The sequence below is a fragment of the Tachyglossus aculeatus genome, chromosome 9 (genome assembly GCF_015852505.1).
Source record: "Tachyglossus aculeatus isolate mTacAcu1 chromosome 9, mTacAcu1.pri, whole genome shotgun sequence".
Classification (NCBI taxonomy): Eukaryota; Metazoa; Chordata; class Mammalia; order Monotremata; family Tachyglossidae; genus Tachyglossus; species Tachyglossus aculeatus.
Genome location: NC_052074.1, coordinates 54,750,941 through 54,777,504, shown reverse-complemented (window position 1 = coordinate 54,777,504; position 26,564 = coordinate 54,750,941). Strand labels below are relative to the sequence as shown.

General features: G+C 40.9%; 1 protein-coding gene across 5 annotated transcripts in view; it reads left to right on the top strand.

The window, feature by feature from the left end:
• Positions 1-26,564, top strand: part of METTL8 (methyltransferase like 8) — a 61,431-nt gene that overhangs the window by 13,903 nt on the left and 20,964 nt on the right. For 4 of the 5 annotated variants that reach the window (XR_005452338.1, XM_038751874.1, XM_038751871.1 and 1 more), the window contains exons 1-3: positions 3,191-3,373; positions 16,831-16,986; positions 22,481-22,572. Coding sequence is in view for 4 of the 5 variants with exons in the window: in XM_038751874.1 (XP_038607802.1) it covers positions 3,324-3,373; positions 16,831-16,986; positions 22,481-22,572 (298 nt within the window). In the remaining variant the exon portion in view is untranslated. Of the gene's footprint in view, positions 1-3,190; positions 3,374-16,830; positions 16,987-22,480; positions 22,573-26,564 lie in introns of those variants that run through there. The other variant, XM_038751873.1, reaches the window with a different exon arrangement.

Below are 26,564 nucleotides of genomic sequence, written 5' to 3'. Positions count from 1 at the left end.
TTATTGAGTGCTTACTATGTGCAAAGCACTGTACTAAGTGCTTGGGAAGTACAAGTTGGCAACATATAGAGACAGTCCCTACCCAACAGTGGGCTCACAGTCTAAAAGGGGGAGACAGAGAACAAAACCAAACATACTAACAAAATAAAATAAATGAAGACAGATGACAGATGAGGGGTTGGCAGTAAGGTAGACAAAATCAAGGTACAAAAATCAAGGTACAGTGAGTAGGTTGGCATTAGAGGAGCAAAGTGTTCGGGCTAAGGTGTCGTAGTAGGAAAGCAGCGAGGTAAGGTAGGAGGGGGCAGGGTGATTGCTTTAAAGCCTATGGTGAGGAGTTCTGTTTGATGTGGTAGATGGGCAACTGCAGAAGATTTTTGAGGAGTGGGGAAACATGGACTGACCGTTTTTGTAGAAAAATGAGTAAAGTATGGACTGGAGTGGGGAGAGACAGGAGGCGGGGAAGTCGGCGAGGAGGCTGATGCAGTAATCAAGGGGTGATGGGATAAGTGCTTGGGTTAATGTAGCAGTTTGGATGGAGAGGAAAAGGCTGATTTTCACAATGCTGTGAAGGTTGAGGGAGAGAGTTCAAGGATAAGACTAAGGTTATTTGGGTTGAATGACAAAGATGTCAAGAATAACACCAAGGTTACGAGCTTGGGAGAAGGAAGACGGAGATACTGTCTACAGTGTTGGGAAAGTCAGGGGGAGGGCAGTGTTCGGGTGGGAAGGTAAGGAATTCTGTTTTGGACCTACTAAGTTTGAGGTGTCAGTGGGACATTCAAGTTGAGAGGTCCTAAGTGGCCTTCAGCACAGCATCAACATAATGCTGGGGCCACTTAGACAACAAATGGGTCCTGATAGAAAAAATCCTTTCTGTGCACTTCATAGAGTGCCGCACCCCTGCCTGCTTAGTTGTTCATTGCACTCAGGGCCTCAGTGGGAACATGACTTGCAGGGATGAGATAGTGAGAAGGGCCCTGGGCAAACCACCATCAGTTCCTTCACCCACTTTCTTGAAGGCCCTCCTCTTGTTCTCGATAGGAGTCTCCTCAGTAGTGGCAGTGCCACTCAAGTGCTGATTATGCAGGGCCTAGTACTAAGCATTGGGGCTGAATCCCTGGTCCACAGATAGTTCATTCCCTGGTGGGAGGGAAAAGAGCTCAGGCCCCGTCCACTTGAGGCAGGGCCTAAACCAGGCCAAATGGCCACACCGTTGCCAACCTTCCAAATGTCATACAAAAACTTCTGCCCACTCCATGCTCCAGTGGCCTAGGTCGTCTCCCTGTTCCACTTACCTGCGGGAATAGCGGGCTGGAAGGAAAGAGCTATCCTGAACACGAAGTCCGCCTCCCTCCCCACTGGTTCCAGAGCCCAGATGCGGAGAAGAACTCCGGGCAACATGGCTGCAGCTGCAGTAGATGAATATGTGTTTTTTGCCTCATCCAAAAGTCCTAAAATGACACCGCAATTCCAAATGTCAGAATAATTACCACCGTCATTATTATTATGACTGATTACCCGCTATAATTCTATTTATGATGACGCTACTGATGCCGTTCACTTGTTTTGACGTCTCTCCCCGCTTCTAGACTGTGAGCCCGTTGTGGGCTGGGATTGTCTCTATTTGTTGCTGAACTGTACCTCCCAAGCGCTTAGTACAGTGCTCTGCACACAGTAAGCGCTCAATAAATGCAACTGAATGAATGAATGAATGAATAATTATTTCCCCACTCTTTCCTGAACCTGAATCCAGTTCAGGGCTAAAATACACCAGGCAAAATGAACAATGTAGAAAATCATTCTCTGAGTTTAAAAAAAATTTGAATAGTGCTACCTTTTGGGGAATATAAAAGAATACCCCTCTGGTCGGTCACTGAACTGTATGGGTCTTCAGGAGAAATGAAGTGGTAAGTAGTATTAATAATAATAGTAATAATGATGATAATTGTAGTATTTGTTAAACACTTTCAATTTGCCAAGCACTTTACTAAGTGCTGGGCTAGGAGCAAGTTAATTAGGATGACCGTAATTCCTGTCCCACGTGGAGTTCACAGTACAAGCGAGAGGGAGAACAGGTATTTAATCCCCATTTTCCGGTGATGAAACTGAGGCACAGAGAAGTTAAGTGACTTGCCCAAGATCACACAGCAGTTAAATGGCAGAGCTGCAATTAAAATCCAGGTCCTCCGACTCCCAGGCCAGTGTGCCAAAAAGCCACACTGTTCTTAGCACGTTCTTCTGCTTTTACAATGTTTCTTTAAAAGTTTACAAAAATATTAACCTTCCACTCCTCATAAATATCATACTTCACAAGCACGTCAATTTTTCTTTTTAAAGAACAGAGACAATGAACGATAGTAAAAGGACCTATTGCCCAATAAGTTAGCCTTGTGCTTAGTTCAGTGCTCTGCACACTCAATAAATATCATTGATTAGCCACCGCATTTAGACTTCATTTACTCAAATTGACGGTGATCAGTAAGCTAAAAATGAAAAGTACCTTGGAAATTAACTCTGTCAAGGCCCGCAAAATTAAATCACAATCCGGCGTGTTAGGAAGTTCCCTGCCAACCAGTTTCTTCCGTTACATCAGTGCCATCCAATTTATTAAATCTGAGCAATAATCTCAGTCAGAGTGGAAGCGAAGGAAATGTTAAAGAATCTGATTTACAGGAGGAGCCGGAATCCCACTTTAATCAATCAATCAATCAATCAATCAATTGTATTTATTGAGCGCTTACTATGTGCAGAGCACTGTACTAAGCGCTTGGGAAGTACAAATTGGCATCACATAGAGACAGTCCCTACCCAACAGTGGGCTCACAGTCTAAAAGGGGGAGACAGAGAACAGAACCAAACATACCAACAAAATAAAGTAAGTAGGATAGAAATGTACAAGTAAAATAAATAAATAAATAAATAAATAAATAGAGTAATAAATATGTTTTATTTAATTTAATTCATTTCACTTTAATTCATCATTCAGATTTAAGACGACTTAACCTTTAGCCTCTTAACCTCTTTCTGATGAAAAGGTAATTTCTCTAGGCTTCATCGTCTGTAAAACTACATTGTTTTAGGAAGGAGAATTTTCCTCAAGTTCGCAGCTGTGGGAAACTACTATTTTCTTCAAGAAAAAAGAGTAACGTGCAAGTAAAATGTATTTCTGTTTCGAAAGGACCAGTCTGCAGAAACCCCAAGACTCTTTGGTGTCTCGCTCCAGCGGAAATGAACTGTACGGCAGAGGGGGCACAAGTCTCCTAGGAAGCCTCATTCCAGGAGCTGTGCAGGCACAATCGGTGCAGCCGCTTTTGTTTCCGATGACTAACAAGGCTGGGCCATCTTGTCTCCTTTTGTGCCAGAATCCGAGGTGAGTGTCAGTTTCCATTTGGAAAAACAGGAAACCAGTATCAAAGCAAATCACTTCGGTTTTTCTTTCGAGGGGGAAAAAAAAAAACACCCCACCTCACTTCCATTTTGTTCGCGTTCATTCCCTCCAGCCATTACATTCTGCGTTTTGTTACTTGGTCACTAAGCTGAGCGCACGTTGTCAAGTACGTGCCCACTTGCAGTTCCTAAGGGGCCCAATATTGGGCTTGGGATGCTGGTGTCTTCTGGTTTTGCGTATTGTCTGGGATTTCTTTAATTGGCGGTTCCACCGATGAGAGCAGGGGAGAGAGATGTCCAGTCCCCCCGTACAAGATTCAGTCATTCAATCGTATTTATTGAGCGCTTACTGTGTGCAGAGCACTGTACTAAGCGCTTGGGAAGTACAAGTTGGCAACGTATAGAGACGGTCCCTACCCAACAGCTTGCTCACAGGCTAGAAGGGGGAGACAGACAACAGAACAGAACATATTAACAAAATAAAATAAATAGAATAAATATGTACGAGTAAAATAGAGTAATAAATATGTACAAACATATATACATTCATTCAATCGTATTTACTGAGCGCTTTCTGTGTGGCAGAGCACTGTACTAAGCGCTTGGGAAGTACAAGTTGGCAACATATAGAGACGGTCCCTACCCAACAGCTTGCTCACAGGCTAGAAGGGGGAGACAGACAACAGAACAAAACATATTAACAAAATAAAATAAATAGAATAAATATGTACAAGTAAAATAGAGTAATAAATATGTACAGACATATATACATTCATTCAATCGTATTTACTGAGCGCTTTCTGTGTGGCAGAGCACTGTACTAAGCGCTTGGGAAGTACAAGTTGGCAACATACAGAGACAATCCCTACCCGACAGTGGGCTCACAGTCTAGAAGAGTAATAAATATGTGCAAACATATATACATTCATTCAATCAATCGTATTTATTGAGCGCTTTCTGTGTGCAGAGCACTGTACTAAGCGCTTGGGAAGTACAAGTTGGCAACAGATAGAGACGGCCCCTACCCAATGCATTCAATGTGGCACTGCATGGATATCGCCCACTGTCTGAACATCAGATGTATCTCACGTGCACCTCACAATCTAAGAGGGATGGGGAGTCACGTGTTTAATCTTCATTTTACGGAGGAGGAAGCAGAGTCCCAAACAGGTTAAATGACTTGCCCAAGGTCATCATCATCATCATCATCAATCGTATTTATTGAGCGCTTACTATGTGCAGAGCACTGTACTAAGCACTTGGGAAGTACAAATTGGCAACATATAGAGACAGTCCCTACCCAACAGTGGGCTCACAGTCTAAAAGGGGGAGACAGAGAACAAAACCAAACATACTAACAAAATAGAATAGATATGTACAAGTAAAATAAATAAATAAATGAATAAATAGAGTAATAAATGTGGTCACACAGTACAGAAATGGTGTAGCCAGGTTTAGAACTTCCAGACCCTTGCTCTTTCCAATAGGCCATACCGCTTCCCAACTGAAATAAGAAAGGTAGAACGAGGAGTAGATTTAGGAAAATTGAGGAGTAGATTTAGAAGAGAAGCAGCATGGCCTAGTGGATAAAGCACATGCCTGGGAGCCAGAGGACCTGGGTTTTAGTGCAGGCTCTATACTTCCTTGCTGTGTGATCTTGGGCAAGTCCCTTAACTTTTCTTTGCCTCAGTTTCCTCAGCTGTAAAATGGGGGTTCAATGCCTGCTCTCCCTCCTACTTGACTGTGAGCCCCATGTGGGACAAGAACTGAATCCCACTGGATTAACCTGTTGCTACCCCAGTGCTAAGAATGATGCTTGGCAGATAGTAAACCACTTAACAAATACCAGTTAAAAAAGATGAATAATTAAAATGTAAATGTGTTAAATTTGAGATGCTGGTGGAACATCAATCACTCAGCAGTATTTATTGAGCACTTACTGTATGCACAGTGTTGTATTAAGTGCTTGGGAGTGTACAGTATGTTTAGTAGACATGTTTCCTGCCCTCAAGAATTTTATAATCTAATGGGGCAGGTGGAAAAGGTGCAGTGTGGTGGGGGGGACAGGGACCATCCAATTGGAGATATCCTGGAGATAAGAGGAGGTATGGGATTTCAGATTAGGTGAGATGGCAGGGCCAAGAGAAGTAGATGCTATGTAGACGGGATTCCAGACAGATTGAGTGTAGAGGGGTATAATAAGAGACCTAGAACAGATCCTGTGGGATATCCATAGTAAAGGGATGAGAGGTGGGAGAGGAGCCATGAACTAATCTGGAGATGAACTGTCAGAGAGATGGGAGGAGAAAAAGGTTAGTACAGTATAACAGAGTTCATTCATTCAGTCGTATTTATTGAGTGCTTCCTGTGTGCAGAGCACTGTACTAAGTGCTTGGGAAGTACAAGTTGGTAACATAGAGACGGTCTCTACCCAACAGCGGGCTCACAGTCTAGAAGGGGGAGACAGACAACAAAACAAAACATGTAGACAGGTGTCAAAATCGTTAGAACAAATAGAATTAAAGCTATATGCACATCATTAACAAAATAAATAGTAAAAATGTATACGTAATAAATCTGTACAAATATACATACAGGTGCCGTGGGGAGGGGAAGGAGGTAAGGAGTTGGTAGACGTGTTCCCTGTCCACAGCGAGCTTTTGGCCTAGAAGGGGTTGAAGGCCTGATTATAGTGGGTCAAGAAGACTCGGTGGGAAGGAAATGAAAACAATGTGTATAAAGAACCCATTCCAGGGGTTTGGATAAGAATGGGAACAGGGAGATGGAGTGATTGCCGGGGAGGGGTGTGGGATTGAGAGATGTCTTTTTCAGTGTGGGAGAGATTTGGGCATGTTTGAAGGCAGAAGGAAAGGAGCCAACAGAGAGTGAGATATTAAAGGTAGCAGTGAGGAAGGGGAAAAGGGAGGGGGCAGGTGCTTTTAGGAAGTGAGGGGATAGGATCTGTGGGACTGGAAGAGGTGAGAATTTAGAGAGAATGTGGGAGACCTCCTTTTGGGAAACAGAAGGGAAGTGGAAGAGAGAGGCAAGGACAGTTAGAATGGTGAGGTTGTGATGGGAAAATTGTCATGCTGCTGCTTCTACGTGGTGGACCCTGTATTAATCTATACTTATCAAAGCTCTCCCTGGACACCTGACCCAGGCCTCATATGCTTTATGATGCCAGAATATGTACTTGTTGGGTGACAGCCCTATACAAGTATTGTGAATAACTCATGCTTGGTACATTAATCAGATAATATATTGTTATCTGTCATGCTGGGTCATTAAGACGTACAAATGAAGCATCATAGGCAGTTGCTTGAAGTTTGACATCAAAAAACTTAACTATTTTACCTCATGTCAAAAACAAAAGCGCTGGACAATTGGTTAGTGCAATAACAATAGATTAGCACTTTGAATTTCTGGGAAGTGTAAAAACGAATGGATCAGGCACCTAAGTGGCTTAAGCACAGTAACAAAATTGCTTTAAAAATATAATGGGTACTCCTAAAGCAAGAGGGAAAAAAAAGTGTGACTGTGACATGGATAAGTTAAGTTTCTGATGAGTGGAAGTCATTCTTTAATAGGTATGTGGCATTTTGTATGGTAGATTAAATGCAGTCTGGAATTTGGATAAGGAAGGTCAGAAAATTTTTAGTGTTTACTTGGGGTGATAAGTGAGTATCTGAAAATAATATCTGGTGCCTTGCGTTTCCTCTTCCTTAGCCACCCCCCTCCCAGCATTCATTTGAAAATTAATGAAAACCTTCTAATTGTTGTTTTAGGAATTTTTTCCCCCATGAGGTCATATTTAGTGTTAATTGAAAAACTGCGATTGCACCAATACCAAAATCTTCAAATTCAGACTAGAGTTGGTTCTTCTTAAACTTGATGTGCAATAGTTGAAATTATTTTATGTGTTGTCTATAAATGCTTTGCATATTTTTCATAGATAATTCAATAAAATATCAGAATGAAATATAGGTGTGTAATACACCTTCCCTCATCTAACTTACCAAATTTCCACTGTGGTTTTATTTTATAACTATATCAAAATTAATTTTCAGGCATTCCATTTTCTCTGTGCCCTAGAGTCCGGATTTTTTTTTACATAATTTCAATTAGTATAATGTTCTAGAAATGAAAAGGAAAAAGGTAGCATGCTGTATTTTAAGGTGGGGCAAGTCTTGGAGACTTCTCTTTTGGCCAGCCCCTTTCCTAGAGCATTGCGTGAGATGGACAGGCCCCCCCCAAAATCCTGAGAAGTAGCTGGCTAATGTGGGCAGTCAAAATCCAGCAGCCTATTGGGTCCAGCATCAGTTCTATGTTGCAGTCATTTTGCCTGTAATTTAATTTTTAATTAAAAAAAAACACAAAACTTTGCACGCACCTCTGCCTGCCTACTATGCATTGCACTCTCTGCCCTAATGGAAACACACTGTGTCCCCATTCCTCAAAAACCTTAATAATGCTACCCATTTTACTCCAAGTTAAACAGAAACTCCTGACCATGGGCTTTAAGGCACTCCATCACCTTCTTCCTACTTATCCACTCCCTTCTCCTATTACATCCAAAAATTCGCATCCTTCCTTCCTCTCAAGTTAACCTACTTCTCGTGCTTCCCTCCTGTCTCTCCCATCTCTGACCTCCCTGGAACTCCCTCTGCCTTCAAATCCACCCGACCACAGCCCTCTCCGTCTTGAAAGACCTCCAGAAATCTCATCCCTTCCAAGAGGCCAACTCCAATTAATGTTGTCTTCCCTCCGGGTCATATTTTTATGAGAAGCAGCATGGTGTAGTGTGTAGAGCCTGGGAGTCGGAAGGTCATGAGTTCTAATCCCGGCTCTGCCACTTGTGTGCTGTGTGACCGTGGGCGAATCACTGTACTTCTCTAGGCCTCAGTTACCTCATCTGTAAAAAATGGGGATGAAGAGTGTAAGCCCTTGTGGGACAGGGACTGTCTCCAACTTGATTTGCTTGTATCTACCCCAGCACTTAGTACAGTGCCTGGCACATAGTAAGCACTTAACAAATACCATTATTATTATAATTATTATCTACCTAACTACCTCTTCTGCACTTGTGCTTAACTATGCACTTGTTTATTCACAACACTGTAGCACTTCAGTCAATCAGTGGTATTTGTTGAGCTCATACTGTGTGCAGAGCACTGATTGAAGAGCTTGGGAAAGTACAGTGTAATAGAGTTGGTTGACATGATTCCTGCCCACAAGGAGCTTACAGAGTATGGGAGGAGACAGACATTAAAATGCCCTACAGGTTGCCCTTCTATTCATAGCATTTTACATATCCTATTACTTAAACATTCATGTATCTACATAGCCACTTTATCTTTCTCCTTTTTGTAAATTATTTTATGTGTCTCTCCTGCTAGATTGTAAAATTCCTTAGGGCAGGAATTGTCTCTTCTAAATCTATTAAATTCTCCCAAATGCTTAGTTCAGTGTTCAGCCCATATCAGGCAGTCAATAAATACTATTTGGTTGATTGGTCAGGATGAGGGTCTGTAAGTGGCACTGTGCAAGCTACTGTCATGCTAATCAATTCCTTTGCATAGATTCTCCATCTTGAAGTCTCTGGACCAAGCAAGGCATATCAGTTGACACTTTAAGAGATTCCATGATCATCCCCGCGTAATTTCTTTTCTCATCTTGAGTTTTCATATAATTTTTCCCTAGATGTTATCCCATTTTAACACTTCATTCATTTTTGGCACTTGCATCTATTTTCTTCTCAGGGAATTAACTGTTGACACAAGACATTCTTCCTTAATCTCTTCTAACTTTAAACTTACGTTTCTTTTTACTTCTGTCTAGCATTTGTTTCAGATTGCCTTTCTCATTTTGCTGTTATCTATAGAGTGGATAAAGGAACTAAAGTAACCTGTCATTTGCGGCCTGTTACATGATTTATTGTGTCAGCATAGTGTTCTTTATGTCTGGAAAAAGTGGATGAGCAGGTTTTTGAGCAAGATGATGATGATTTTACCAGACTTTTTCTATATTGCAGTTGATTGAAGTAGCCAAGAGAGCAAAATAGCAAATCCTGTATTTCACCAAATGCAAAAGGAAAACATCTTAGGAACATAAGACTAGAAGAGATACCTTCAAAGCCATTTCCATATTCCTCTCTTCCTTCAAGCAGGGCCACTTCTGAGCCATCCCAAATAGATGAGCTATTTTGTTTTTTAAAGATAGTCAGAGAAGATGGTTCTACAATCTTCTTCAGGCACCAGAATAGTAACATCATCTTCTCCCTAGCGACATCGTGATGATGCTTTGAATAGCTTAATAGAAATAGTCTTTTTGAACTGTCTCTGAGAGCTGTCAGTGAGAGCAAATAGGTTTTCATTTTGAAGGAGTATAGTGGGACAGCATGAAGTTCCAGGATCTCTGCAAATGCTTATTATTGCTGCTTTCTGCTTTTAGTAATAAACCGGTTTATACCCTGAAATTATAATCATTAGAAGAAAAATTAGAACAAGATGGGAATAGGTTGCCCATGCCGTCTGCTTCACAGATGACCACCATCAGAATAACTTTGAAATGGCCAGGGTTAATTGGAGTGTCAGTTTTTAGTTCAATAGGTAGTTAGCTCTTAAGATTTCCCACCCATCAGCTTTCACCGTACTAACAATAACAATGATAATTTATTGTACACTTGTTCCTGCCGGCCTCTCGGGGAGCTCAGAGTATTTTGTGCTGAGCGATACAGATGATGTTTTCTTTTCTGGATGAAACCTCTGTACCAGCCTCTGAGCTGAGCGAGGAAGCTGAGTGATTACAAAGGTAACTAGCTTTTGACACTTCACAAGTCTCCTCTAAAGGACGTTTAGAAAACTAGGAAACATCGAAGGGAGGGTTAACAAACAGGAGAATATATTTCTAGTGTACTGTACATCTATTTAAAACAACAGATTCTTTCCTTAGGCTTTCAGCTAGATAAACAATTAGGAGCTGCCATTCTTTGGGCCTTTCATGTACTTCTAGGAGTCCAGCTGCTGCTATCTTAAAGAAAGCCTTGATGATGATTATTATAGATTCTCCAGAACAGTAATCTGGGATGTTCACTCCATCTATCTATATAGTGCCTGTTGTTACAGTATCTTGCTACCTAGAAAGTTATGTTCGGATAAAATATTAATAAAAGCAAGGGAGATGAAAGGCCCGTTCTTTCTTGCATCTGTCCCATTGGGACCAGGTCAAATTTAGGAGAGTCAGCTTATTGAAATTCCAGGTTGCTTGGGCGAAGAGAGGCCTTTGACTTTGGCTTGCATTTTGTGAACTGGGGCCTGAGGGAAAAACCCTCAAGGAAAAGAGAATGTTGTAATCTGTGGTCACTTTAGAGAGAATACGCCAGGCCCGTTACCTCCCATCCTGTCCCCCAAGTCCCACAGAAACTAAGTTTGCTGGGTCAGATTCAGGCTGGACATGGGCAGTCCTTCCCTCCTACAGTTGTTGCCTATTCTTCACAACAAAGGCGAGGAAGGTAAAAAGGACAAGACAATATTGCATATTGAAGGCTGTCCATCACCTTGCCCCCTCCTACCTCACCTCCCTTCTCTCCTTCTACAGCCCAGCCCGCACCCTCTGCTCCTCCGCTGCTAATCTCCTCACCGTACCTCACTCTCGCCTGTCCCGCCATCGACCCCCGGCCCACGTCATCCCCCGGGCGTAGAATGCCCTCCCTCTGCCCATCCGCCAAGCTAGCTCTGTTCCTCCCTTCAAGGCCCTGCTGAGAGCTCACCTCCTCCAGGAGGCCTTCCCAGACTGAGCCCCTTCCTTTCTCTCCCCCTCGTCCCCCTCTTCATCCCCCCCATCTTACCTCCTTCCCTTCCCCACAGCACCTGTATATATGTATATATGTTTGTACGTATTTATTACTCTATTTATTTATTTATTTTATTTGTACATATCTATTCTATTTATTTTATTTTGTTAGTATGTTTGGTTTTGTTCTCTGTCTCACCCTTTTAGACTGTGAGCCCACTGTTGGGTAGGGACTGTCTCTATATGTTGCCAATTTGTACTTCCCAAGCACTTAGTACAGTGCTCTGCACATAGTAAGCGCTCAATAAATACGATTGATGATGATGATGATGAACTAGAAGAGGCCTTAAAAATTGGAGAATCAGAGATTGCAGTTTTGTACATTTTATGTCATTCTCAGGTAATTTGTTGCAGTAGTCCCGTCTGAGTGAGACAGATGGGTGAATTTCTAGGGCAAAAACTGCCATAAGCCAGAGATTTCGGTGATCAGAAAGCCTTACAAGGTGATGAAAAATGGGCCTGATCACATTCATCTGAGTAGTTGCTTTCTTGACATTTGTTTGCTTCTTTCTTTCATCAACCAGGTACTAAGGAAATCTTCAAAAGTCAGGTTCATGTGTTCTTTAGGCCTTTTGTAAATAGTTTCATTTAAGCATGGTTTATCTAGAATGTCAAAATGGCCTAGCCAGATATTTGTTCAATAGGTGTGAGGGAAAGACTATTCCCTATTCCGCCAACATGCATCTAAGCGGGGGTTCTGTAGTTAGTGCAGAAAGTGTAGTTGATGCCAATTTGTACTTCCCAAGCGCTTAGTACAGTGCTCTGCACATAGTAAGCGCTCAATAAATACGATTGATTGATTGATTGATTGATAGTGTACATGAGTTAGTTATTCTCCTCCTCTTTAAATGGGCCAGGGAGCTCAAAGTCCCCTTGTTTTCTGGAATGTGCCATCCATGCATCCTTTCCCTGCTCCCAAAGAAGGTGTGTAGGGGAGGCTGTGCTGCTGGCTCTTGCCAAATGTCCGGGATTGTGCTTTCCAGGGGCCAAAAGTGCATTCTCCACTTCTCTGGTCATAAGCCTGGGAGAAGGAAGTGATCTCCAAAGGGCACTTTGCCTCATCGAGTCTTAGGCAGGGCATATTTCCTAGCCCTCCAGATCGCCTAAAAGCTATTTAACAAGCCCTTAGAGGAAAGATAGAATCCTTGTAGTTTTTAGCCTTTTTTAAGAATATTCCGATTTCTTGATTTCTAAGGAGAGCATCATTTCCTTTTCAGCTTATTCTTCTTATCCCTAGACCTATTATTGAGGCTTTTTGCTTTTCATACTCTGGAAGTTAGTTCACCGACTTTGTTTCTTAGGGAAGTTTACCAAGGTCTGACAACTATTCCACGGTAGTTTGGCCTGCGTCAAATGTGCTGGTCTCTTCCACTTCCAGTTGCCATCAGAATCAAGCAGGACCATTTCATTCAGCTACCCACCCGTACTGGAAGATGAAATGAGGTATCTGGAAGCCTTTATTTAAATATTGCTTTGATCCTCTGAGAAACATGAATGAATACCTTAGCATGCAGCAAGCAGCAATAAAAGTCTTTGAGTCAGTCATTCAGGAATTGCTGCATACCACTGACTGTTCTATAAAATCACAAAATTAGACATGCAATTCACCCTGGATTAGTTTGCCTAGCACTACATAAAGATTATCAGTCAATATGAAGTGCCCAGGATACAGCTGTATTCACAGTGGGCACGCAATAAATGTTATTCACTGACCGAAGATGCTCAAGATTACTGTCGTTAGATACCCAAAGTTTTCCATTAGCAATATAGATCTCAAAGTTTCCCAGGGATTTAGTTTTCTTTATCCTGTTAATCTCTTTACTAACTAAAGGACTTAGAAAGTTGTATCAAAAAATCAGCAGGCTAACAGACGGAACCAAAGCCACCATTTGATAATGTCAAGCAGTCAAGTCATAGATTGTGCACACCTGAGGAATGCCCTTGATGGTTGGGAGGACCTTCTGCTAAAGCCCTAGAAAATCAATCTGTTCTTTCCTCCTTTTCACACACTACAACTGGTATAGAGGAAGCCCTGTGGGAAGTACACTATTCACAGAAGGGATTATAACCAAGTTGGCCCTTCTTTTCTTCCTTTCCACCCCTCCCCCAGCTCCCAAATCCAAAACCTTCTCATTCCATGAGGGAGAACAAGGGGAGAGTCTTGGGAATGCATGTTCTCTCCCCTGTGGAGAACAGCTTTCGATCTCCATGCAGTGACTCCAAGGAGTCATCAGGGAGAGGAGTACTTACTCCAAGACAGTGGACTTTCCCAGTTCCAAGATCAGTGTAATGTTGGAATCTGTGCAAGCTCCAGAGAAACCCTTTGGACATAGGCAGTTGTCCTAAGACCATTAAAATGTGTTGACTTAACCCACTGGTGATTTTGTTAAGCCTCCCTTCTGCACAAAGCCTTCTCAGACCAAATAGAAGTGAAAATATGGTCTTCCCTACCTTCATCCAAGTAGTTTCCACTTCCAAAAGTATATAGATTCATTCAATCATATTTATTGAGTGCTTACTATGTGCAGAGCACTGTACTAAGTGCTTGATGGCTTGGGTTCTTGCTGTACTGTCATTAGGTATGGGCACTTTTAGGCATATATCAGTATGCCCTTTCACAGTCATTGGAGATAGTATGAGAAGAGTCTTCCCCTGCTCTTCTTTCCATTTTCCCTCATGATTTACACTCTCCATTTTCCTACTGCCACTAGCAAGCCTTATCCCTTTACACCTCCATCTCCTTTGTTCCCAATTCTTCCAGGCTGGGCTCTCACTTCTGCCACCCCAGCAGCCCTGCACATACTGAACCAAAAAGTCTGATTAACTGAATATCTGGATAGGGAGAGCAAAATAAGACAAGGTTATACTCTAAGACTTTGCCTGAATAGATTATTTCAAGGTCTGGGACATGTCTGTTAACTTGCATTGTATGGAACATTTATAAATGCATAGAGGCATTTAAAAAAAACAGCTATAAGCACTCTTTGATGTTGAGACATTTTAGGCTAAAAACTTATCTGCCACAGGTTCAAATTCCGCCTGCTGCTTCAGTAGCAGCCCCCAGGTACAGCTTCTAGGCCAGTTCCTAAGAAAGTGAATACAAGCCATTTTTACCACTCAATCTCAAGGTAGTATCACAGCATACAAGATTTTGATGGGTAGTCCAAAGCTCATGGGTCCAGATAATGCTTAATTCACTTTCATTTGACTGAACACGACACGTGAGTTTTGGAATCGAATGTTGACTGGAGAGTTGAAATAGGCCAACGGCAAGAAGGGTGAGCCGAAGAAACACCAAAAGAGTGCTTGCTTGGAAGTGTAATTTACTGCAATATGGCACAGGTTTTGACTGCAGAAATCAAAGACTGCGGACCGGTCGTACTGGCAGCTATTAGGCACTGAGTGATTTAAGCCCCCAAATTTTTACAGCCTGCCAGACAAAGAACCAAAAATAGCAACCAATAAGCTCTGTGATCAATGGCCTCAGCTTATAATACAATAAGAGTCAGTAGTGACCTGACAAAATATTCTGGCAGCCCTTGCCATCCCTCACTTTTCCCTTGTTTAGCAACCCCCTTTTTTTTATGTGAAAGCTTGGTGAGGAGGATCTGGGTAATTTGTTTTAGGGATTTGGGTAAGCAAAAAAAAACAAACAACATTTTGAATGACAACCCCAAGTTTGTGAGGCACAATTTGAATTATAAACATCATATAGGCTAATACAGTTGTGACTCTTCTGTTTCCTACATCTTAATGAAATCAGCAGATAAAAATCCTCATGGAGACCATTGTGCTCACCAGAGAACAGACTCCATGGATGCAATTCTCGAAAGAACACCGTGCACACATCTGTCGTCTCATTTACACTCATGTGCATGTCAGCACCGTGGTCTACAGTGTCATATCACATTTAAAAACCAAATCGGGATTTACCTGAACTCCATTATTTAGCCATTACTACTGCAAAACACTATTTTAGAAAGATCTCCATCTCTCTATGTAATTATACATAGGATTAAAAATTTAATTTTCATCTTTTAAATTGAAAATATTTGATGTGAGGCATGAATTTCAACAGTGTTTGCTTGTTTCCACTGTGCTCTGTTTGTACTATTCAGCATGCGGAAGATTTATGAATAAGCTGGATGCAGAGCGCACTAAAAAAATATAATTGTGCTGCTAGTGTTTTGTTAGTCATTCGCAGAACACTCAAAGGAGAAAAGAACAAAAGCACATCAGGGTAAAGGTGGTAGTAGGTGGAGCATTTCATTTCTCTTGCTTCCTACTAAGAGCTTGCATTAAGTTGAATAGGAAAAACAAACAAAAAGCAAGAGCATCTGCATTAGCCATTGAATGCTTCATTTCTCATCATTGTTAGTCACATTTGAATGGAACTGTAGTTAACAGTTTTTTAAGCAACCACAGTGTATGATGAAAACATAAAGACAAAAAGTAGAATTTACATGCTTAGGAAAGCTATGAAATGTTTGGGAGATATTGTTTTTCTGTTCACTTTAGAGTTTGTGCTTCGAAAATAGTGATTTCAGGGAAGGTCATGAAGTGTTCCAGTAAATGTTTAGAGCCCTAGAATACTCTTTGGTTGCTATTGTGTACAAGTACCTTTTAGCATCTCTGTTTCTACTTGACAGTTTACAGCAGTAGACTGAATCCTGTGATGAACAAGAAGTGAGTGGGGTGAAATGCCAAGCGGCGTTACAGTAAATGTTCACTAAAAAAGCAAGCTCTTTAGAGATCTCTTGGGGTGACATTTCTTTTCAGAGGTACATTTGCCAACATACTGTACTTAAAAGAAGATAAGCCTAAATGTTATTGAAATGAAAGAACCCTGAATAATCCCGTGGATTATTAAGATTTTATACTGCTAACATTTCTTAATTCAGTATTTATTTTGTTTGACTAATATTTGAACATTTATTTGCATAACCTGGGGAAGGAAACTGAACAGCTCACCCTTCTCCATTAGCATCCTGTGCCCGCATATAGGAATTGGGCCTTTCGTGGAGGGGAAATATTTAGGTCTCCTGAAGTTCATTTGCATGGAAGTCTCCCAACAAGATCTTGAGCTCACTTTAATTTACATTTGTATTTCTAAAATTAAATCTAAAATACATAGTCTTAAGTTTTCACCAATGTCATTTTGGTCAGTAAAGCAGCTGTTCCCAAGAAGAGTAATCATTTCAGTAAAATGGTGGATTGTGAAGAGGGGGGACCAAGTACATTTGTTGTCTTCACATCTCTGTGAATTCTTTGTGAAAAAACCTGGAGCTACAGGAGGGAAGCAGCAAAGGCAATCTAGTTGTATTCAGTGAAGCGCCTTTGTTCACACTTTCCTGTGTCTGCTTTTATAATAATAATAATAATCGTGGTATTTGTTAAGCACTGACTATGCGTCAGGCACTGTTCTAAGCACAGGGGTGAATACAAGCAAATTGGGTTGGACGTATTGGATCGTATTAGGATGAAGACCCTCTAAACCAAGGACTGCCCTTATTTGATGTTCTGAACAATGTCCAGAAATATTGAAGTTCCTAAACAGATATCCACTAATAAACATTTATTACTTCACAGGTGCCTGATTGAAATGAATGCCATTCAGAGACTTTCTGCTTCCTACCTAAGCAAAGCCAAGTTGCGGCAGAGATTTCTAAGCAATAGCCGACCTGTTGTTCCCCTTGGGTCCCGGATTCTAACGGATCCAACTAAAGTTTTTGAACATAACATGTGGTGAGTTAAGTCTGTAATTCTAATATTAATTATGTAATAATAATAATAATGGCATTTATTAAGTGCTTACTATGTGCAAAGCACTGTTCTAAGCCCTGGGGAGGTTACAAGGTGATCAGGTTGTCCCACAGGGAGCTCACAGTCTTAATCCCCATTTTACAGATGAGTAACTGAGGCACAGAGAAGTTAAGTGACTTGCCCAGGTCACACAGCTGACAATTGGCAGAGCTGGGATTCGAACCCATGGCCTCTGACTCCGAAGCCTGTGGTCTTTCTACTGAGCCACGCTGCTTCTCCCGCTTACATGCTCTTACAGGTAGAAATTTTCTTCTTATGTTTTTTTGGAAGGAAATCATGATGGTAACTAACACAAGGATTAAAACAGTTTAGCACCGAGCTCATCTTATGGAGGTTAAGATCAACCCTGACATACTGAAAGAGTTGGAAGCCAGATAAACTAACTGTAACTCAAATATTACCAGCTTTATCCCTATTAAAAAAAGAAATAAAAGAGAATAGTGGGAAATGTAATATTGAAATTCAGAATTTAATAGTTGATCTTGCTAAAACATTTATATATTATAGACAGTCAATTGAGTACATGTACTATATAATGAAGCATTCATGCCTAAATAAAGGGAAGCACAAAATTGGATATTTGGAATGCTTTGTTTGTATTAATGCTCATTGGTCTCTGCACCCTGACTTAATGGGTGATCTTAAACAATTCACTTAACTTCTCTGGCCTCACTTTTCTCACCTAAGAAGTATAAATTCATTCATTCATTCAATCACATTTATTGAGCGCATACTGTGTGCAGAGCACTGTACTAAGCGCTTGGGAAGTACAAGTTGGCAACATATAGAGACAGTCCCTACCCAACAGTGGGCTCACAGTCTAGAAGGGGGAGACAGACAGCAAAACAAAATATATTAACAAAATAAAATAAATAGAATAGTAAATACGTACAAGTAAAATAAATAGAGTAATAAATCTGTACAAACATTTATACAGGTGCTATAAATAACAATGGAATGATCAAGACTCATAAAGCAATTGCAGCATAGGCATGTAGGCCTAACAGTGACAGATAAGACCAAAAAAAGTCAATTAATTGTATTCGTTAAGTGCTTACTGTGTGCATTGTACTAAGTGCTTGGGGGAGTACAGTCCAATAGAGTTGGTAGGTATGATCCCACAGTCTGGAAGGGGAAACAGAAATTGAAATAGGGGAAATAAGATGATAAATTATTGTAACAAACTGCATTTAAGCTTTCTGTCTCCAAGCACTCCATCGTTATGATTAATCCTTAGGCTTGCTGGCTCGACCCGGTCATTCATTTATGTTTGCCAAAGACTTTTTTTGTTTGTCAATCAGTGCCACTGTGTGCAGAGTATTGCACTAAGCGTTTGGGAGACTTACAGAGTTAGTAGGCATATTCCCTACCCACAGTGGGATTCCAGCCTAGAGAGGGAGATAGACATTAAAATATACAAAGTGTTTGTATATAATTTATGCTGTGTACAGCAATCTATCAGTGTTATTTATCAAGCAATTACTACGTGCAGAGCACTGGACTAAGCATTTGGGAGAGTACAGCATAATAGAATTAGCAGGTACATTCCCTGCCTGTAACAAGCTTACTGTCTAGGGTGGGAGACAGACATTAATATGAATAAGTGCTGTGATGCTGAGGGTGGGTTGAATACCAAGTGCCCGAAGGTCACAGAACCAAGGGCATAAAAAACACAGGAGAAAGAGGGAGCCGGGGAAGAGAGGGCTTAATTGGGAAAGGTCTCTTGGAAGAGATGTGACTTTAATCAATCAATCAATAAATCGTATTTATTGAGCATTTACTGTGTGCAGAGCACTGTACTAAGAGCTTGGGAAGTACAAGTTGGCAACATATAGAGACAGTCCCTACCCAACAGTGGGCTCACAGTCTAAATGGTGTCTAATGATTGTGAAAGACTATCAGTTCTAAATAATTTAGCTTTGACCAAACACCCGTGGCATACTGGGCCTCCCTGGAAGCCCAGTCATGATAAAATTAATGTTCAAAAATAACCCAACCAAGAAAAGAAAATAGAATCACAAGGCCTTGAATCTTATGAGGTTCCTAAACTGCTGAGTGACCCTCGGCTCCTGCTGTAGTCGGCTCAGCTAGAGAGGGATCAAGGAAAAGGAATGATTTAATGTGAAACTGAAAGTCCACACAGAAGAAAATTTAGATGTAATGGCACTTGGGAAATTTTAGATTACCTGCTAAGAAAAAATTCCTTACAATTGATCTTTATCTTAACTTGGAATGGTAATATTCAAAACTGGATTACATGAAGAGAAACTTGATTTCATGAAGAGAGAAGACAAGCAGACAAGCCTTCAACTGGTCTCCAGAGCATAGTCTAATTGGCTTAATATCTTGATGATGATTCAACAAGGAGGGCTTCTTCTGGTGTCTTTTTCAAGTATTGTATTCTCTCCATTGTTCTCACATGTATTAATGCACTTCTCTAACAGAGGGACTAGTCATTGTTATAGTGACAGTATTCACGATTGACTATTCTGTATGATTGGATGAACACCGTTTAGAACATACCATGAAAGTGCTTAAACTGGGTGTAGTTAATCATCAGTTTATAATAAGCACACATTTAAAAAGCAAAAATAATAGTTGCAGCTTTTAGCACTTAAAATCTGCTAAGAAAAGTCCTGTGAGGTTCTGGGCAGGAAAAGAATCTCAAACTTATGGCATTGGGAAATATAGGGCTATAATGTTCCATAAGTGCTTTATATCGTTAATTCATTTTCTCTGTATAGACCTTATTTAATACAAGCCTGCATGGCAAAAGGAACTGAAAATGTAATTTTAGCCCACCAATCTGAAGCTCCTCTCCCAATCTTGTTGAGGAAATGTATCTGTTGTCATATTTTTCACTAGAAATGTGAGGGATGAACAGCAACAGGGGGAAAATGCCATTTTAAAATTTGAAAGGAGAGAATGATGGAGGGAGAGAGTAAACAGAACCCTGGACTGGGGCTCGAGTGGTTAGGCAGCATAACAGTCTCTAAGGGAGCTAATTACACAAATCTGTTCTTGTAAAAAACATTCTTCAGTTTATCATATAACTTTTTTTTTCTTAATATCAAAAATGTTGGGCCAGGTACTATAGAATATATTTACGAGGACAGTGAACTCTTACAATTGAAGAAAGAAAGAAAAAAAATCAGTGTTTGATTTTTATTTTTATTTTTTAAAAGCCCCTACTGGCCCCTTTTCCAGGTTTAGTGAAACGCTCAACTGGCCTTTTTGATTTTTTTATCAAGTAAACATCTTCATTATATTATTGTTGTTGAAAACTAGCATTGGAATACTGTCCCAAAACTTGTGCCTTCCTCTTCTGCCTTGGTAAGGAAGGGGAGGAGGTGAGACATCTGGATTAAAGTTCCCTAATTCTTGGTCATTTTTGAATGCTGTGGGATGTAATCTAAGCACCATCTGAGTTCTGCATGATCAGTAAATGTTCCAACGCTGGAGAGAGTCCCAACAGTTAAGAACGGGGTGGTCAGGACAGTCCCCAAATTTCAGAAGGACATATATCCTTTTTTTTAATAAAACCTTTTTCTGTATCCTTTTTTTTTTCAAAATTACCCAGCCAGCCTACAGAAATAAAGATCTGTCATCTAACCTGAGATCTGTGATCAGGTTATGTAGATCATAAGCGCTTGGGAGAGTACAACATAACATCAAACGCATTCCCTGCCCACGACGAGCTCACAATCTAGAGCTGAGCTCACAAGTCTGTAAACTCAGTGTGGTCATGAAATCTCTCGACCAACTGTTATATTATACTCTCCTAAGCGCTTAGTGCAGTGCTCTGCACACAGTAAGTTCCCAGTAAATATGACTGATTGATTGGTTTATCCATATATTTTGGGGGTTCCAGAATGTTTCCCTTTGCAGCCTCTCCATGCCCAGAGGTTCCAGGTTGTGCTAGGCTCTCACCTTGGAGCCTCCCATGCACTTCGGGCTCTTTCTTTGGCCCCTTATTCTGTTTAAGACAAGGTCTTCCTCTTTTCCAAATCCTGCATTGACTCTGGGACATCCCTCCACCTTGGGATCATTGCAGGGCTCATTCATTTCCTTCAAAATGGCCCTTGGGGAAGGGGTTAATAGCAACCCGGTCACAGCAGTGACAGTAAGAAGAGCTGTAATCAGAGACAGATGAGCAGTGAATTTCACACACGCATGCACACACAGAAGCACATAAGCAGGGTGTGGGCATGTATATGTGTTGGGTTTTCTTTCCTGCAAAAAAAAGAACCCGTGACTCTGTATCCTTTAAGCCCTTGATATTCACACTGCCTCCAGCCCTGTATCCCTTATGTACATATCCATAATTTAGACTGTAAACTTGCCGTGGACAAGGAATGTGTCTACCAACTCTGTTGCATTGTACACACCAAAGAGCTCAGTACAATGCTCTGCACTCAGGAAGTGATAAAAAAAAAGTACCATTGGTTGATTGACTCAATAAGGCCTTTTATAGATCAATTCAGTGTTGGTATGGGATTGGATTATCCTCTATTTTCAGTTATCACGAGTAACAAACACCTGCATTAGCGCAGATAATTGAAAGCTTACGAATTTCTCATAATCAAAAATTTAAAATTCTGCACCTGAAGCCCATTTCTATTTAGAAAGACATTTGTTCCATGTTGCTACTTCCCTCATTTATAGTCCTGTCCTGGCAAGGATTTGCAAACTCAACTGTTGTTTTTATTCAAAAGTGTTTCAGCTGTTCTAAAAAAGCACAGCACTCTGCAACAGTAAAACAAGAAAATAATGCCTCTATTTACCCGGAGAACAAATTCTGTATCTAAAAATATGTATAGAAAAACTTAGTTCCTTAGCAAGGTGACATTTTTTTTCCTGGTACCTTATGCAGTATATCATTTGAATGTAAATGAAATCAGTTTATGGAGGGGGAAAAAAGAAACAGCACTAACAACAGCCATACTTGGAGAGGTTTTTGTGGGGAGGGGGGTGGCAAGGATGGGATTTAAATATGCATGTATGTATTCAGAAATGTGTAAGACCTCATATTTGTAGCACTGAATATTTGAATTCAGTGAAAAGGAGCAAGAGACTGATTCAGGATGCTCCATTTGTAAATTAACAAAAGACAAATTCACCATTAGAATGGGAGACAACAACCACATGGGCATTCACGTGTTCAGACACCAGGGAAAGACATTTTAGTAGCAGTCAGCTAAGGGGCTGAGGAAACTCAAAATGAGGGAAGAAATGAAACAGAAGAACTGTAGGAGTTCCAGATTGCACCACGATTGTCGGAAGGAACATCTTGCCCCTAATGTATTCATTTGACATTGGAATAGACAATGCAGTTAATCTGTGATGAATCCAGAGTGGGAAAAAAAAAAGGAAAAAAACACAATTCAAAGCATTTGCTGAAATTATCTTTTTGCAGGGACCACGTGCAGTGGTCTCAAGAAGAAGAAGCAGCGGCCAGAGAAAGAGCAACTGAAAACTCAGCTGTGAGAATTCAGTGGGAAGATCAAGGTAGTCATCCACAAATTTCGGAAAATAATGAATGCCACTAGAATACTCATTTTATCTTTTCCAAATCTTTGCCATTTCACTAATTGACTCATATTCTTTCTCCATTTTTCCCTTCATTGTTGCATTGCCTCATTAGCACTTGAGTCGTTAATTCTCCCCATTATCCATTCTTCTTATTATGGCATTATAAAGCATTTAATTGTGCCGGTCACTGAACTAAATGATTGGGTAGATACAAGGTAAGCAGGTTGGACATGTGGGACTCACAGTTTAAGTAGAAGGGAATGTTTCTGCTATATTGTACTCTCCCAAGCGCTTAGTACAGTGCTGTGCACACAGTGCTCAGTAAAAACCAGTGATGATGAGGAAGAAGCCAAGGTAGAACTAGGCTACAAGGTCATTATTCTATGTCAACTAATCCCTCCAGATTTTCCCGAGATTAGAAATATGTATTCCTTGAACGAAGTTGTCCTTGGGTTAGGTCATTTGTGCCCAATTAATGGAAGGCGAGCTTTGTCCTAGCAAATAAGGTCTACTTCCATAAAACAGCAGAACCTTGGGTTTATGTAGCAACTGGGACTTCATCTAGGCCTGAACCTTTAAGGAGCTCCTTCCCTAAATGACCGTCTAAAGTGATGGTGAAGATAGTGAGCCACCTTGTGCCTTCCCCCTCCTGCTTCTCCCCTTTTACATCAGTCATTTATACTGAAAGCATGTCACCCTCATCTTAATTAGGAACTATTTATGTATCATAGATATGCTGCACAATTAGCACATTGTTGTAGGCTGCTTACCTGTCTTGCACCCATCTCTTCCCTCAAGGATCTTAGGTTTTCATGAATGCTTTCTGCACACATGTAGGCTTGAGTGTCTTTTTACGGGGTAAAATAATTTCTGGTATTTATATGTCGAGGTGACACCGAGCACTTTGGGGAAAAGAGGAACAAAAATCAGTGGCTGTGGTGTTTGATTACTCAGTCTAATGGGTAGAAATGTGAAACCATTGCCACTAGGGTTTTATCTTTTGTTGCAAAGTAAGTAAAGTGAATCCCTGAAAACTGGAGATGGGAGAAGATGTGAAATTTGGAGATAGGTTTTCCCAGAACCTTTAAGCAGGGAGATGTAAATTTAGACAGTTGTCCTTTGAAATAAAATACATCTTGTTTAATTATGCCTTACTACATGCTACTGACACATAGTTGGTTTAGGTAGTATTTCAACTTTATATAAATTTAGCAGTTGTAAAGGTACTGAATTTCATTGTGGAGTAGTAAAACAGTGTCTGAGCAGAGGGGAGGAGATGTTTAAGGAAAGTTTTGGATTTCAGCAGGATTAAGAACAATCATAATTTCTATTCATCTTTTAAATTTTCAATTGTATACATTTCTCTCGAACAACATCCGGGAGTAAATACAATAAAATTCCCTGTTAATTTAAAACTAGGAGGAGGAATTGATTTTTTAAAATGAATTGATGCAAGAATGGAAGCCTCATCTTACCATTACATTGATAGAGATAGACCAGCTAAAAAATGTCTTGTGTCAGGTTCTGCAGGTCAGTACACTAGGGATTTGCTGGACCCGAGCAGCAAGAGTATTTCAAAGGTATGAATCCATTGTGACCTGAAAACATTCAGCAGAAGCCTCTGGTTGATAACAGTTGTTATTTTAAGTTGAGCATGAAAAGTTTGGAGAATGACTGCTCCTTAACTAGTTTTATATCACATCGTGCCCAGCACTATCCCAATGTGAGCATACAATCAATTACTGAATAATAAGCAACTTCCCAACGTGCCTGGAATGGATGGAGTCTGGCCTGTGCTTTTAGCCCACAGATTAACAGTAATATCTTTATAAATATTTGAATTTGTGTTTAGATAGCTGACTGCTGATATTCCTGTCCTGCCTTCCAAGTGGGGGAAAAAAAGCCTTGCAGGATAAGGCTTTCACAGAACCCTGCTGCTGTAGTGGTGGCTGTGGGTGTGTCCTGAGCTCTGAGCTCCAAGGAACCTGAAATTCTACTCCTCTAGCCTCCGCACCCTACTGATTTGGGGTTTTTTTTGTGTGTATTTGTGTTTTAATGCTTCATCATCCTTGATACGTCTGTCTCTAGTCCCTTCTCCTCACTTATGCACTTCGATTGTATAAGTGGAAACAGCATGGATCAGTGGTTGGAGCACGGGCATGGGATTCAGAAGGACGTGAGTTCTAATCCCAGCCCTGCCACTTATCTGCTGTGTGGGCAAGTCACTTCACTTCTCTGTGCTTCATTTACCTCATCAGTAAAATGGGGATTAAGACTGTAAGCCCCATTTGGGATGTGGACTGTGCCTAACCTGATTATCCTGTATCTACCCCAGCGCTTAGTACAGTACCTGGCACGTAGTAAGTGTTTAACAACTACCATTATAAAAAAAAATTGGGAGCCCCCTGAGGGTCAGGAACCATGTCTAATTGCCACCTGTATATTCTCTTCCAGTGCTTAGTACAATAATAATAATAACGACATTTATTAAGCGCTTACTATGTGCAGAGCACTGTTCTGAGCACTGGGGAATTTACAAGGTGATCAGGTTGTCCCATGTGGGGCTCACAGTCTTAATCCCCATTTTACAGATGAGGTAACTGAGGCCCAGAGAAGTGAAGTGACTTGCCCAAAGTCACACAGCTGACGAGTGGCGGAGCCGGGATTTGAACCCATGACCTCTGACTCCAAAGCCCGCAAGTTACTTAACTTCTCTGAGCCTCAGAGAATGCTGTACAATGCTCTGCACACAGTAAGCGCTTAATACCATTACCACTACTGTTACTTCTGCCTGAGTATATAAATGTGGCTGAAAAGGTCAAAAAGACATATAAAACCACAACATGCTAAAGATATAGTACATGTAGGACATTCTGTGAAAAGTATATGTTGCTCCTAGAATGAATAATAATAATAATAATAGCACTTGTTAAGTGCTTACTATGTGCAGAGCGCTGTTCTAAGCGCTGCTGAATTGTCATAGATAGCTGGTCTACAGTCTTTCTCTTGGCTTCAAATACTTGGACAAATATCCTTGCAAGCAAAGAGCTACCCCATTTTTGAATATTGCAGTCAGTGACTTAACTACATTGACTGAAGACATGTTTTAGTGTTGTGCGTTCAATATTCTTCTTCTGTCTTGCGTATGTTTTGATTTGGCTCGCTATTAAATAAGTACTTGGGACTGAACTTCATTCGTCAATCAATCAATCATATTTATTGAGCGCTTACTGTGTGCAGAGCCCTGTACTAAGCACTTGCAAGAGTACAATAGAACAGACTCATTCCTTGCCCACAGTGAGTTAATAGTATCATCTTACTATCGTGTATTCATTTGGTGTATATTTCATAACCTTGAATTTTTATACTAATGGAGTAATAGTAATTTGGGAAACCAAATTCTTTCTTGGGGAAGGAGGCAAGATGAGCTTTTTGTAGGAGGAGAAAACTTGTTCTCTAAGCACAGGCAGAACAATTCTACATCAATTAGTGGAATTTATTGAGTGCTTACTATGTACAGAGTACTGTACTTAGCGTTTGGTAGGGCACAGTACAGCAGAGTTGATAGACGCATTCCCTGCCCTCAAGGAGCTTACAGTCTGCGTGACAGCTCAGGACTGAGACTTCCACACACTTCCTTTGTGGAGTAAGCTTGACAGGGGCTTGGCGGGCACTTAGTTGGCTGAGTGGGAGCAGTAGTTGATGCTTGAAAAGTAGCCCGTCTCTCCATGTTCATCATCCTCATCATCAATCGTATTTATTGAGCGCTTACTGTGTGCAGAGCACTGTACTAAGCGCTTGGGAAGTGCAAGTTGGCAACATATAGAGACAGTCCCTACCCAGCAGTGGGCTCACAGTCTATAAGTTGAAAGCTGGGTCACCGAGTTCCTCTGACAACAGCCACATAGAGAGTGGTTGCCACGAGGGGAGGATAGAGTTTGGGAACAAAGACTATTCTCCCCTCCATG